Source organism: Mesitornis unicolor, unplaced genomic scaffold, assembly GCF_000695765.1.
Source record: "Mesitornis unicolor isolate BGI_N332 unplaced genomic scaffold, ASM69576v1 scaffold39235, whole genome shotgun sequence".
In the NCBI taxonomy this organism is placed as follows: domain Eukaryota; kingdom Metazoa; phylum Chordata; class Aves; order Mesitornithiformes; family Mesitornithidae; genus Mesitornis; species Mesitornis unicolor.
Window position 1 is genome coordinate 14,228 of NW_010184164.1, and position 14,167 is coordinate 28,394.

Here is a 14,167-nt window from a genome sequence, read left to right on the forward strand (position 1 = left end):
AGGAAAGGCTCACCCTGAGCTCAGGGCATTCACCCAGGAGGTAGCACCAGAACCCCCAACTTCACTGAGCTCCCTAGCCAGGGGATCCTCCCTCTCCACCCCAACCACCCTTAGACCTACAGCTGCATGCAGTCACAGACAGGAGAGCTGGCCACCACCAAGCACCAAATCTGCCCAGGGCTGGCTTGGAAAGGGCAAAAAGAAGGGCTGTGGTTAATCCCTGCAGCCAGGGAGGGGGGTGAGCAGCACAGTCCAACCCCTCTGGTGCATGGCACAAGAGGAGCAGCTGTACCAAGAAACGTGTGGATCTTGTTTAGGTTATTTTGAGCTCTTGTTACAGAGTTGCGAGCCCCCAGGGAAGGGTGACCCTGCATCACCAGTGAGCAGAGGGAGGCCCATCTCCGGAGAATGGGGAGATGGGCAGCTTGTCAGAACCTTTTCTTTTCTTCTGGTCTTAGAGATGGAGTGAACACACGTGAACTTACATGGTGGACTTCACTGGCCCCTGCATTACAGCTACATCCCAATGTCAGGGGGACAGCAAAAGCCCTACACCCTCTTAATGCTCTGTGGGATCACAAAAATCAGATTGATTCAGTTGATGAGGGACATGAAGCACCCAGCCTAATGAAGATGGGAAGATCTCTGGTCCAACACCCCACTCAAAACTGGGCCAAACTCTCAGTTGGATCCAGTGTTATATTAGATGCTCAGGGCTCTGAGCAGCCACACTTTGAGCATGAGATTTCTCAGTCTCTCTGGTTTCCTGCTCCAGTGTTTCATGACCTATGGGTGAAAAACATTTCCTAAAATCTACTCCAAATTTGTCTTGTTGAAACATGTGCCCATTGCCCCTCATCCTTTCAGTGTGCATCTCTGAAGACAGCAATTAGACCCTTCTAGCTCTCACATCTCAAAGCTGAAGGAGCTCTCTCAGCCTCTTCTCCCCTGCGATGGACTCCAAACCCCTGATCATTTTGGTCACTCCCATATGGTCTTTCTTGTAGTGGGGAGCCCAAAGCCAGTCACAGTGCTCCAGGCATTATCCCGTAAGTGCCAAATTAAGGGCATCTCTTATCTTGACCTGCTGGCTACAAGCTCACCAGTAGAACCCAGTATACAGTCCACCTGTATCCATCACAGTAAGGGTGCAATGAAGACTGATATTCAATCTGATGGCCCCCAGGTCCTTTTCTGCAAACCTACTGCACCTAGTGTTCCCAAATTTTGCATAAACAGACCCAAAGCTGTATGCCTGCTCACCATGACGACAAGCAGAAAAGCTATTTTAGAAATGCCTTAGACTTGCAAAAAATGGTATTGTGCTTACTTCTTTAAGCAGGAAATTCAAGTGCCTCAATTACTGGCAGTGCAATCATCCAGAATTCAGAGGCAGGGGAAAAAAAACAAGTGCTGTAATCTAAAAACACCCAAAAATAACTTCTCACATTGGAAAAAGGCACACAGCTGATGACCAGATCTGGCTGTCTTCCACGGCTATAGGATAGAGTGGTGAATCAGAGCTGTGAATCACTGATTCACCAGCGAGCAGCCTGCCCTGCCCTGCTCCCCCTGCCTGGGGTGAGTAGAGCTCAGAGCCCTCCCTTGCAGCACTGCTCTCTGCTCAGCCTTGGGTGCTACTGTGGGAAGCTGCCTGGAACAGGGGGGGCTGGTTCCTATGGAAATGACTCCAAGGACTCACTGGTTTTAATACAAATGCCATCGACTCAATAGGTTTTTTTCTAAAAACCCATCCCCCATAGGATAGGTTGTTTTTTTTTTCCCTGTTCAATTCTACTCCACACTTCAAAGCTCAGCAAAGAGCTGGCTTGCATTTTTTGGGAACATTTCCAGCACAGCTAGGTCTGGAGGGAAAGAAGCAAACCCACGCTTGAGACATACTCAGGGAAGCAGCAGCTTAGGGGCTCAGGGCATAGTGGACACAAGCACGGGATGGGGGTTGTGCTAATAAAGGCAGGTATAAGCAGTGCATGACCTGCAAATGCTTTTGTTAAACCTGGCTACAGAGAAATCAGGGGATGCCGAAAGCACAGGCTTGCCCTCCAGCCTTCACACAGCCCCACTGCATGCCACATCATGAGGCTGCCCCATTACTGAGGGCTTCCCCAAGCATCCACCCAGCAGCACAGGATGGACCCAGGTGCTTCACTGACCAGCTGTTTTGTAGTACCCCCAGCCACCACTTCCCTTTTTAAAATCCTACTTCGAGCCCAGAATTATTCATTTCCTTGCAGGGTTGCTATGGAGCTCATCACTATGGCAGCCGAAGGTCTTGCAAACATTTATTTGCACAACTGCCTGGTGGATTCCTGAAATATTGTTTTCCTCACTCTGCAGCTGGAAACACGAGACAAGTTGTAGCAGCGCCACAACAAACTGAAGAAGTTTATTTGTGCCAGAGTGGTGCTGTCAGAGCCCCAGGGGCTGAAGAGGACAGCCCTGCACCCCATGGACGAGTCCCCAGCACCCCAGGGGTGCCTGTCAGGGCTGTGGGCAGTGCTTGGCCTGGGGATTTTCCTGGGACATCCTCAGCATCCCCCCTCCTCTCTCATTATGGGTTTTCCAGCTCCTACAGCAGCAGCCCCTCCACTTCCCCCGCCCCACGGCTGTGGCCACTCCCAGGTTTCCCCATTCCCAGATGAGGACATGGCTGGGGTTTGTTTCTCTTCCCAGCTTCTTCCTCTTTTGCTCCTGTTTGCTTCCCAGCTCCAGCTGCTGCTCCCATTACCTTCCCAGCAGCCTGGCTTGGGCAGCAATCTGCCCTCACCTCCCTCCCGAACCAGCAACCAGGGCCAGGGGATATCTTCAAGCCCATTCCTACAGACCCATTTCCAGGCATCCCCTGGTTCCCCCAGGCTGTCCCTCCATTCTAATTCCCCTGTACTGCTGTTTCCTCTCTCCTGACTTCCTTCAAGCCCTCCCCACCCCCCCCCCACCTCCTACACACAGCCCCAGCAGAAGCAAAATCTCAGCCTGCACGTTTCCAGGCTGGAAAAGTGACAAGAAGAGGGAACAGATCCGTCCTTGCCAGTGCCAAGCCCTGTATGCTGGGGACACAGCCTCATGGCTGGAGATACAGCCCCAGAGCCAGTATCCCTCTGTCCAGTCACCCAAACCAGCCTCCCACAGCCTCAGCCCATCACCCGTCACCCTTCCGTGTCCCCCAGCCTCCAAAAAAAAACAGAACCAGCTTCAAAATTGCCACAATTTCCTGCTTTCTCCCTTCCTTAACAGAGGATGCTGCCCTTCCCCCAGCTCCGCACATTCCCTGCCGCTTCAGTAATGCAATTACAAGGGCCAGAGAGGGCTTGGATGAGGCTCAGCTTTCAGATCATGACTTTGCAAAGATAGGAGAGCAAAATGTGAGCAGGCAAGTGGAGGGAAGATTTGCAGCCTCCCAAAGAACCAGCGAGTCATTACTTCCAGCCACCCGAGATGCTGGCATGCTGCTCTGCTAGGTAGAGGTAGAATAAAAGGCCTCAATGTCTCTAAAATACGGACCAGGGGCAGTCCCCCCTCCCAGAGACTCTTTTGTCCCTCCTGGAAACTCCTCCTGGAGCTGAGATCAGTATTATTTCACCCAGCCTGTCCTGCTGCCACCCATGCCCTAAACATACCGGGAAGGATATTCTGAGAAATTCTTTGGAAAGGTTATTGTGCCTATTTGTCCGATCCCTGTGCCTCTGCAGCCGGCCATGGCATGTGCTCAGCTGCGCAGGAAGCAGATGCAGAGAGAAAAATTAAACTAATACATAGCACCTGCTAAATCACTTAAAATAGCATTTCTATACATAACACTGTGATGATGAAAGTCCTGATATTATGGGGGCTTTCCAGAATGAGAAATATGCCCCACAGCTAGAACATTTCCCTTTCTCCATAAAAGACTCCCCAGATTTCGTCCTGTCTGGCAGGATCTGGGTGACTCAGACTTCAAGGGTCTTGACAAATGGAGATAAAGTGATTACTGGCCCAGGACGGTTAATAAGGGAAGGAAACATTCAGCTGAAGAGGGCTACATGATCTGGAAAGAAACCCCTACAATGAAGCTGCTGAGATTTGGGCTGTTAATAGGCAAAAGCATGAACCTGGAAGCAGGAATTTTCACCGGCATCGTACACAGCACGGGGGACCAGCTCGGTGGTGTCTTGGCTATGGAAGGGAAAGTGGTGTGTGACCAGGATACAGCCCTACTAAACCTTCAGCTTCCAGTCCCAGGATCAGCTCAGTTCTGCAGGAAGGGGGAAAAGGAGAGCAGTTATCCAGGGACAACTCCTGCTTCCAGCGTCAAAACAGCCTCTGCCTGTCCTAGCACCCCAAATCCACTCCAAAATTGGACCATGAGGCTGCAGCCCATGCTCAGAGCAAAGCCAGGCTCTGAGCAGCTTCCTAATGCTTTAAAGCAGCTTTTTCTCTGCAGCATTTGGTAGGAAACCACAGTCTCACCTAAAGCCATAAGCCTCAGAGTGCTCTTCAACCTTTCCTGTTTCAAGAACCATCACTGCAACACCAACCCTGGCAGATACAACCATCCCCAGGACTTCACACAAGCTGGAGCTTTGAGCTCTGCAGCCCCAGCAGCTTTGTCAGGGGTGGAAATGCCTCCTTCAAAGCAGACACCTTTCACTAGCACAACTCCTCCTTCACTCAATTTCACACAGGAAAACCACCTATTTAGTGTGGGTCCACAGCCCACATTAAAGCGAAGAGGCTCTCAATCTTAGGTGAACACTGGGTCACTTAAATTATAGCTGTTCCTGGAAAGTGATGACCCCAAAGGGATTTCCAGAAGGTGCTATGATTTTTCAGGCTGCCAGCCTCTGTTTACACCTTCCCAAGGCCCCGGGGTTGCAGCTGAGAGCAGCTCCATGCTTCATGTGCTGCAGGAGCTGTGGAGAAATCACTCAATCCTCAAGTATCTGCACAGGCAGATGAATGTGAACCAGGAGCAGCAGTAATTCGGGCCCAAAGACTTTAACCCTTCTTTTAGTTTACTTGCAAAATATGTGGAACCTGCCCCGGTAAAGCGAATACCACTACTGGCTTCAACCCTCCAGTGCATTTGAGATGGAAATCTGAGGCTTGTAATTATTTCCTCAGCTTCCCAGGGTGGAAGTTCCTTCTGCTGCTCCTCTTGCCCCTGACAATGAGGAGCTGAGCTGCCTGTGTAGCCCAGCAGTGTCAGCTTCCAGGTCTCCTGGACTTCCCTAGGAATCACGGTGCCACCAGCTGCGGTGCACCAAGTATTTTTTTTAGGAAGGACTTGCTAAAGCCTGCATTTGTGGCCAGTTGTCTTTCTGTTGCATATCCGCCCCCACGCTGCATAAGCCTTTGCCTATGTCCTCTGGCCGCAGCTGCTGCGTGCACTGGGATGGCCCACTCAGACTTGTACAAACTGTGTCCCCTTGGTGGGAGCATGTCCTGGTACATTGGGGTGCTGCTGTGCTTGACCACCCCAAACACACACCAGAAGCCCCCTGAGCTGCAGCCATGCACATGTACCTGCATGGTCTGAGCCCCAAGAATGCTCCCAAGAGCTTCAAGGACCATTCTTGGGATATCTTTTTTCTCCTCCCTGTCCCCCACCACACACAGGCAGGCTTCTGTTAGTCCTGTGAGCCAACCTCTCAATGCTCAGGCATGATAACAAACCAAAAAAATAATAAAAAACCTCCTTGCCTTCACAGCAGTACCTCCTGTCAGTCCCAAACCCCTTCTGCCGCCCTCTCCTTCCTCCCCCTGCACAGGCAGGGGGGATGGCTGGGGTCAGACAGAGCAGCCGTGATGCTGTTTAATGGGCAACCGAAGCCAACATCATTATTGGCTGTTTTCAGCCTGAGAGGGGAAGCCTGGTTGGCAACAGCGTTGGAAAGCATTACCACAAGGAGATTTAGGATTGGAGAGAATAAATGGAAGGGGGGCATGAAATGGCACTCCATATGTTCCTTGTATGCTTTGCTCCTCTCTCCACTCCTGTCTGAGGATTCTCACACTGCTTCTCACCTCCCTGTGAGTCCCCCGCCACCATTTCTGGGGTGCCTCCTGCCTGGGATCTCCTCCTGGCCTACCCACACACATGAGATTGTCCCCACTCCTCCCACGAGCAGTTCAGGACACACCAGCTCTTCTCACCTGCCCATGCCCACCTGTGAGAAACTCAAAACACTCCTGCTCCTCCAGAAGGGAAATCCTGACTGGAGCCTGGTGTTTTCCTGAATAAACCATCACACAGAGAGTAAAACAAAGAGCTGCCAGTCAGGCGAGTACCATGAATGTGCAGGGCATGAGCCTCATCTCTTTTCCTTTGGTGAATAGTAAAAAAACCCAGCAAGATAAGTCACTTGTACCAGTTCCAGGCCCTGTGCTCTCCCTTCCATATGCCACCCCCTCAGGGAAACCCCACACCGACAATCCCACAGGGATCCCACTCCACAGAGTGCTGTCAGACTCCACGTCTACTCCACTTTGGACAATTCATTGCTATAATCTCTACTACAGCCACTGATCTGATTTGTCTGGGGATGGCATCTGCTGCTCGATATCATTCTGTATTCATTTACATTTGCCCAGAGACAGCGTGAATGCTTCTTTTTTTTAGAAAACAAAATATAAACATCATTAAGTGAATTAATCTATCCTCCTGTTTCTCCCAAACAAGATTAATCGAGAATTGCTCTACTCAGGTCTGACTCCCTACCATATTTTCTGAGGATATTGTCTGAGCTCTTATTTCCTGAGCATGTGTACCAGACCTCTCCTGTGTTTCAGAACAAAGAAAAAAATCTCTTTGTTGTCCCGTAACCGCACTCTGAATGCAGCAATGTACGAGATCAAGAGACCATCCCTGTCTTTTTGAGATTACCCTGAGCTTGTCTGGTTCCAGGTACCTGGAGACATGTGGGATTTGTTTTGGTGGGCAATGCTATGCTAAGAAAATACAGGATTGTTCCCTTCTCCAACTCCTGCAAAGACAACAAAGGAGAAATCACAACATAGGTTTAAGCCTGCTTTCTGGCTTAGGGTACATGCCAGACTCTCTCTGGGATCCATTCAAATCACCAGCCTGAGCTGCCTTGTCTTTATTGCTATTTAATTTGGGTCGGGCAAATGCAGTTAAGAGCACAACCCTTCTTTCTCTTTTCAGCTAAGAGGTGGCCTGTGGTCCCCAAGCACCAAACAGAGTCCTGCAGTTCAGCGAGCTCACAGTGCTAAAGAGGTTTGCCTGTCAGCAGAAGACACAGTTATATGTGAGATAACATCGGAGAGAGTAACCACTGGCAGGGCTTAGGCAGCTGCCCTTGCACCCTTTTTAATACCTGTACTACCAACCGGTGCCTGGGGAATTCACATATGAAAAAGCCTGAGAAGAGCACAGCGGAGAGCAGGCTGCTCTCCAGGATTTGTCTGTTTGATCACCAGAGAGATGTCAGGGCTGGGCACTGAGCATATTATAGCACTTTCTATTTCCATCCTTTAGTGTTGTAACAGGTTTAGAGCAAAAGCATCTCCCTTGATTTAACTGAAAACAGGACAAAAGAAATGGAAATAAATATCAGCAAGAGCTGTTTCATTGCAAATGTGGAATCTGCTCACAGGCAGATGGGGAAAACAAGCAGAAATTAAAATCCACTGAGTTGTACCAATCTGTGCTCAGGCAAAGCCCCTCTCCAAACTGGGGGGGTCAGCCTGCGCAGCCAATGCTATGGGAGTCCCTGCCACAATCAGCACTGACATGAGCTGTTGGTGGCTGTTTCAGGGACTACCAGGTCACAAGCCATCAGGAGTAACATCACGGTTTGTGCACCAGAACCAGTATGTCATGATAGTTCAGCTCCCCATGAGCAGGGGCTGAGGCTGCTTTTCCTCCTGGCCTTCCCACCCCATGTGCTGCTGCTCCCACTTAGGCACTGGGAAGGGGTTGGAGCTTGTAAAGACCTTCAGGCACAGGCTGGGGTGAGGGCTGTTGGCCCATGACCTCAGAAAATGTCCCTGTCACTCAGTTAAGTACATCTGCACTGCATCAGCACTGTACCCAAAGAGCTTTGGCATGATGCTAGAAGGAGCAAGAGCTTGATCTGATGGGGCTCATTTACTCACTTCTCGTAGCAAAACTATTACAGCTGCTTTGGCGCACTTCTGTATTAACAGGGCTTTCCAGTTAATTGTCATTTGAACTAGAGCGTAAATGGCTGGAAAGATTTTTCTTGATTAAAATGTTGCCAGCGATGGGCAATTCAACAGAGCTCTGAGAAAACTGTTCCAGTCATAGCCTTGTTTTGAAGTCCACAGCTGGTTTCTAGTGGGAATGCTTTATACACTTCACATCAAACCCTCACCCCATTTTGGCTTTGTCAGCTAGAAGAGCCTAGTAACAAAGTTTAATTGCTGCAACAAGTTAGCTATAGTAGTCTTAATTTTCTGTTAAGCTAAAATATCAAGCCAGACTCAAAGAAAGACTCAGACACAACCAGCTGCTGCAGATGTTTAACTGCAAGCTCCAACACTGAAATCCAGGACCTGATGCTCCCTGTGGTACTGTTTAAACCTTCACAGGTGCCCAAGTGGCCAGGAACAACAAAACACAAAGGCATTATCTCCTCTCTTTTCCATAGAGATACAGTGCCAGACTCAACCAGCCAAGCAAGCACAGCATCTGCACTTACTCCTCATTGCCCCAAGGGTATAATCCTTGGATTTGCCTCAAAAGATATTATCTTTTCACATATAAATCATCTTTGAGCCCATCTCTCCATACACAGTAATCTCTGGTTGGGGTATCTACAGAGGAAGACAGACTCCCAGTTTAAGTCCTTTTTTATCCTGATGGTACTCAAGGAAGTTCACCCTGCCCCTGCCTATGAACCAGGAAGGAAGATGGGAGAAGTGAAGGGCACTTGCTCAACATTTTCTCATCAAAGTTTTCTCACTGTGTACTAAGAAAAGCAAACTTGGTTGGGCCAGAGGCAATAAGATGCACAGCCAAGAAAGGGGTACTCACTTGGGAGGCAGGTCTCTGTTCTGCTGCCAGGGCATCTTATCTTTTTGGCATTACACATAAATTGGCAAAAATACAGCCATGGTTTTGAGAGCAAGACCAGACTTTAGAAAACCTCCTTCCTGTGAGGGTTCCTCACCTGGATGAACCAATGAACCACCCCATGTTGGAGATGGCACTTCCCAAGGAATGCAAGAAAGACTCCAAACTCCCCAGCAAATGGAGTTGGATCTGGAGCTCTTCATGAGAGGCTTCAGCAGCACAGAGCTCGAGGCTCCATGGCTGGTAAAGGGACTCTCACAGTGTTTTCCAGTGGCCTCTATGTAGCATGGGGAATCAAGATTTTGAACTCAGAATATAGTCTAAATGTTCAAAATCTGCTTTAGAGAAGAAGCCTTTCTCTGTAAAGCATGTTTTCCAGTCTTTTAACCATCTTACAACTTCCCCTGGAGCCCCCCCCCCCATCCTTCCTGAGCTGTAGACACCAAAACCAGGCACACCATTGCAAACAACAGCTGTCCCACCGTCATCAAGCACAGCTGACACAGAAACAACCCTATTTCCAACTCTTTGGCCAGACAATGCTACCAATGACAGGGAACACCCGTCCTCAGACCTGCCAGTCAAGGACTTTCCAGCACTGAAAGTGGGACACAGAGGAAAGAAACCTTCACCAGACACGTACATGGAGAAAAATGCACTTACCCACTCGTTCCAGGTCTCTGGGTCTGAGAGAAGCGCCAGTCTGTGTTAGGTTGAGCTTGCTGCAGAGAAAATAGAAGAGTTTTAATACCTCCATTCTTGCCTTTGAAAATGAAAGCGAACTGATCCTGGATTATTTCAGTCAGGAATATCAGCGTGTTCTTTCCAAGTAAAGAAAATCAATTAGAACAAAAAGAAAGCTCCCTCCCCACACTTTCAGAGTATTTCTGAACCAGCATGAATACTAAAAAGCATGACAAAAACCATTCAGCGAATAATCTTCCAAAGCAGCTCAGGAAACCAGGCTGTGAAAGAAATGAAGCTTGAAATAAACTGATAAGGGCATCAAATCAGCAGGAGCAATAGCACCGAAGTAATGAGCTTGGAGGAGTGGGGTAGGGAGGGGGGAGTAGTGCTGGTGGCAGCGTTAACTGATACTAAGAAAGATGCTTTTAATGCCAGAAGGTAAAATGATAACAGACATTCCTAACCTGTCCTTCTTCTGCCCTGAAAAAGGCCTGCCTGAGATCTTGATTTCACACATTGTATTTGAATGACTTTTCCTAGATGCGGTGGCCTCAGAGCACTACAATATTTTTCTGTCCTCATAGAAAAGAATAAACTTCCGACAGCAAAAGAAAAAAAAAAGCATTATTTGTTTAGGAGACACAATAAACTTCAGACACAGCAGCACACTTTGTAACTTCATTAGTAAGCCCCCGTATCGCTTTCTGCCTGTGTTATTTTACCATCAGACAATGGACATTTTGTAAATAAGGAAGGACATGAAGCAGGCTTGCGTATTCCTGTTTGAATCACGCCTTTGTGAAGGGGGCTAAATAGCAGAACTGTTCTCTGTCTGGAAGACACACACTTCCGAAAATCCTAATCTTAATTAACTCCAGAGTGGTAAAGTGCTACCTGGGAAGGACAACATTTCTCGCAGTAACCTTAGGAATGAGCAGTTCATGGTCCATACAGTGGAACATCAGTTTTATAGGATTATTCTGCTTGTACATGCAATTACTAAGGAAAAGTGAAGATGGGTACAGCTGACCTAGATTTTTACTTAGTAGATGTGATTTCATTAATTTCTCCACAGCTTTGATGATTCTCATGAAAGAATATATTAGAATAAATTACTCCCCTAAAATCGAGGCCCCACTGGTACCCCTGCTGCATGCAAATTAAGCTGTTGAAATACATGCCCTCCAGATTTCAGACACACATTTTTGCACACGCTGACAAACAGTCCTGCACTAGATAAGCCCTTCCCGATCTATATTCAGAATTCCTGTTGTAATTACCACTTTCAAATTTAGGGCAGGCATTTACAACACAAAAATACTTTACTTTTTATATCACAAAGTTATAAAAGCTACAGCTAAATACAGACACCTACATCCACGTTTAGACATCTGAATACAAGTGGCTGAAGTTTTCAAAGCATGCCGCTGCCTAGGTCTCTGCAAGCCCAAGGGCATGTAAGGTCACTGAGATATTCGCAAAAAATATCAACATGTTCAGTGCCGAAACAGTGAACTCAGCCCCTCACTGAAAACAACCAAGCTGGAAAATGATCCCTGGTCAGGACACAATCAGTACTTAATAACACTTGGGGAGCTAAGAAGTGAGAAATTTCTACGATGCACCCCTAAAAAAGAGCAGAAGAAACACCGACAAACATTGCTTTCAGATAACCTCCTCCCACGTAGTGGTTCACAGGCCACGCAGAATAAAGGGGTTAAACAGTATCAAGAAGTTAAATACCAAAAAACCATGTCCCTGACCATGCTAAGAATCACTTTAAAAAGAAAAGAGTACGAACGGGGCCAAGGTTAAACTCTCCACTTCTGCAAACATGCAATCTTTGATTTTTACAGTGATGCCAAACCCCTTCCCCCACCTCTATCAAGCTGAGCCAAAACTTTCACCTGCCACCTCCCAGGAGGTGACAGTGACACACATTCCCTGAAGCCACCTTCTTAGATGGAAGGACAGCCAGAGAACAGCCACCTAGCCTGGGTATTACGGACCGTCACGCATTGCAGACAGGACAGTAAGAAACACCCATCTCTTACCCCATCGCAGGGACTCGCTAAGGTGCTGGTCACCTGCTCATAGGCAGCCACAGTCTCCGCAGTGCTAGAATGGCTGAAAGGTTTTACAAAGAGGAAATCGCTCTGGTCAGACATAGGTGAGAAACACGAGGTGTAATTCTGTGCCTGGGAGGTCAAGCCCGCTCCTCCCACATCCAGGTACTTGATGAAACCATCTGGCTTCATCTGCCCACGGAAATGTGAGGCAGGCTTGCGGCCAGTCCCTCGGCAGCAACCTGCAAAGGTCCAGCTGCCAGCACCAGCTCTGAGACATCGGGCAGCCACCACAGCAAACATCACACAGGACACGAGGGAAATGGACACCAAGGAGATGATGAGGTAAAGGGTTAGGTTGGTATCCTTGGGAGAAGATTTGGGGAGGTCCAAGGACTTGGCAAAGTCCTGCACGCTATTTTCCTCTGGAGAAATCAGTATTACCACTGAGGCTGAGAGGGATGGTGTCCCATTGTCCCTCACTTCAACCACCAGCCTGTGGGGATCTTCTGACTCCCTGAGAGCCTGTGCAACCCTTATCTCTCCAGAGCGGCGTTCCACTTGGAAAGGCAAAGCCTCAGCAGTCTCCTGCAGCTGGTAGGACAGCCAGGCATTATGGCCACTATCGGCATCAACAGCTACAATTTTGGTGACCAGATAGCCAGGTTCTGCCAAGACCGGGATGGTCTGGTGGAAGGCAGAGCCCTTAGGGACGGATGGGTAGACAATGGTGGGTGCATTGTCATTCTCATCCAGGACGAACACGTGGACCACAGCAGTACTACTCAGCACAGGAGACCCAGCATCTTTCACCTCCACGGGCACCTGGAACACCTTATCCTGCTCATAGTCCAGAGCTCTCACAGTGTAGATGGTGCCATTATCCTGGTCTATTCGGAAGTAGGTTGAGATGGGTACATCCTGCATCCCACTGTGCAGGATGGAGTAAGATAGCTTGGCATTGCTACCCTCATCGGGATCAGACGCTGACACTGAAAAAACAGAAGTTCCAGGAAGGGAGTTTTCCTGAACATGAGCTGTATCAAAAGGGCTGGAAAAATTTGGCGCATTATCATTCACATCAGCAATTCGGAGGTAAAATGTTTTTTGCGTGGCCCTCTGTGGGGACCCTGAATCCACAGCTCTCACTGTGATGTTGTATCCACTGGCCTTCTCCCGATCAAGGGGACCATTTGTGACCAGTGAGAAATGCTCTTTAAAAGATGACACAAGTTTAAATGGAAGCTCTTTTGCTATCTGCAGACGGACCTGCCCATTGTCACCAGAATCACTGTCCTTCACACCAATGAGGGCAATCACAGTGCCTGGGGTTGCGTCCTCCTGCACCGGGCTGGAGAGAGAGGTCAGCACTATCTCTGGGCTGTTATCGTTGATATCAATTAATTCCACTCGCAGGTGACAGTGTCCTTCCATGGCTGGGGATCCCTTGTCCCTGGCTCGAACCGCAATCTCGTAAGCACTGGATTCCTCATAATCCAGCAGGCCTTTGGTCCTGATCTCTCCTGTCTGGGGATCTAAGGAGAACAGCTTGGTGAATTTACCAGGTGCATTATTGCTAGTTTTGAAAGAATATTCCACATCCCCGTTGGGACCTTCATCCAGGTCGGTGACATTCAATTTGGTGACCAGAGTGCCCACTGGCATGTTCTCCTCCAGATGTACTGTGGATATGGGTGGGTCGCAGACAGGAGGGTTGTCATTTGCATCCAGGACATGGATGGTAACCTTAGCAGTGCCGGATTTCACTGGATTTCCTCCATCCAGGGCTGTCAGCGTTAGGTGATGAACAGCCACTTTCTCTCTATCCAGTGCTTTTTGAAGCACAATCTCTGGCATTTTAACGCCATCTCCTCTCACGTTGATACTCAGGGCAAAATGCTCACTTGGGCTGAGCTCATAGGTGGAGATGGAGTTGGAGCCCATATCCGGGTCTTCTGCTACCTCCAAGGGTAGCCGAGTCCCAGGGTTGGCTACCTCAGTGATCTCCAAGACCACCTCTGGCTTGGGGAACTTGGGCGCGTTGTCATTCACATCGAGGACGTCCACCTCAATGCGGTGGAGCTGGAGGGGATTCTCCATGACGAGTTGGAGGTGCAGGGAGCACGTGGGGCTCTGCCCACACAGTGCTTCCCGGTCCAGCCTGCTATCGAGGAGCAGCACACCGGCTGCCAGGTTCACTTGGAAGTGCCGCTGCCCACCCTCGCTCACCAGGCGCAGGTTGCGGGCAGCCAAACTCCGCACCTCCACCCCCAGGTCCTTGGCCAGGTCGCCCACTGAGAAGCCCGGCTCTCGGTCCTCGGGCACGGAGTAGTGGAGCTGGGCGCTGCAGGGAGCC

The 14,167-nt window shown here is 49.1% G+C and overlaps 1 protein-coding gene across 1 annotated transcript in view; it reads right to left on the reverse strand.

Moving 5' to 3' along the window:
* Window positions 1–14,157, reverse strand: part of LOC104540543 (protocadherin gamma-C5-like) — a gene marked incomplete at its 5' end in the record, with an annotated part of 22,442 nt that extends 8,285 nt beyond the window's left edge. The window contains 2 exons of the mRNA XM_010184382.1: window positions 9,722–9,879; window positions 11,800–14,157. Of these exons, the coding sequence (XP_010182684.1) occupies window positions 9,722–9,879; window positions 11,800–14,157 (2,516 nt within the window). The remainder of the gene's footprint in view (window positions 1–9,721; window positions 9,880–11,799) is intronic.
* Window positions 14,158–14,167: the final 10 nt, after the last annotated feature.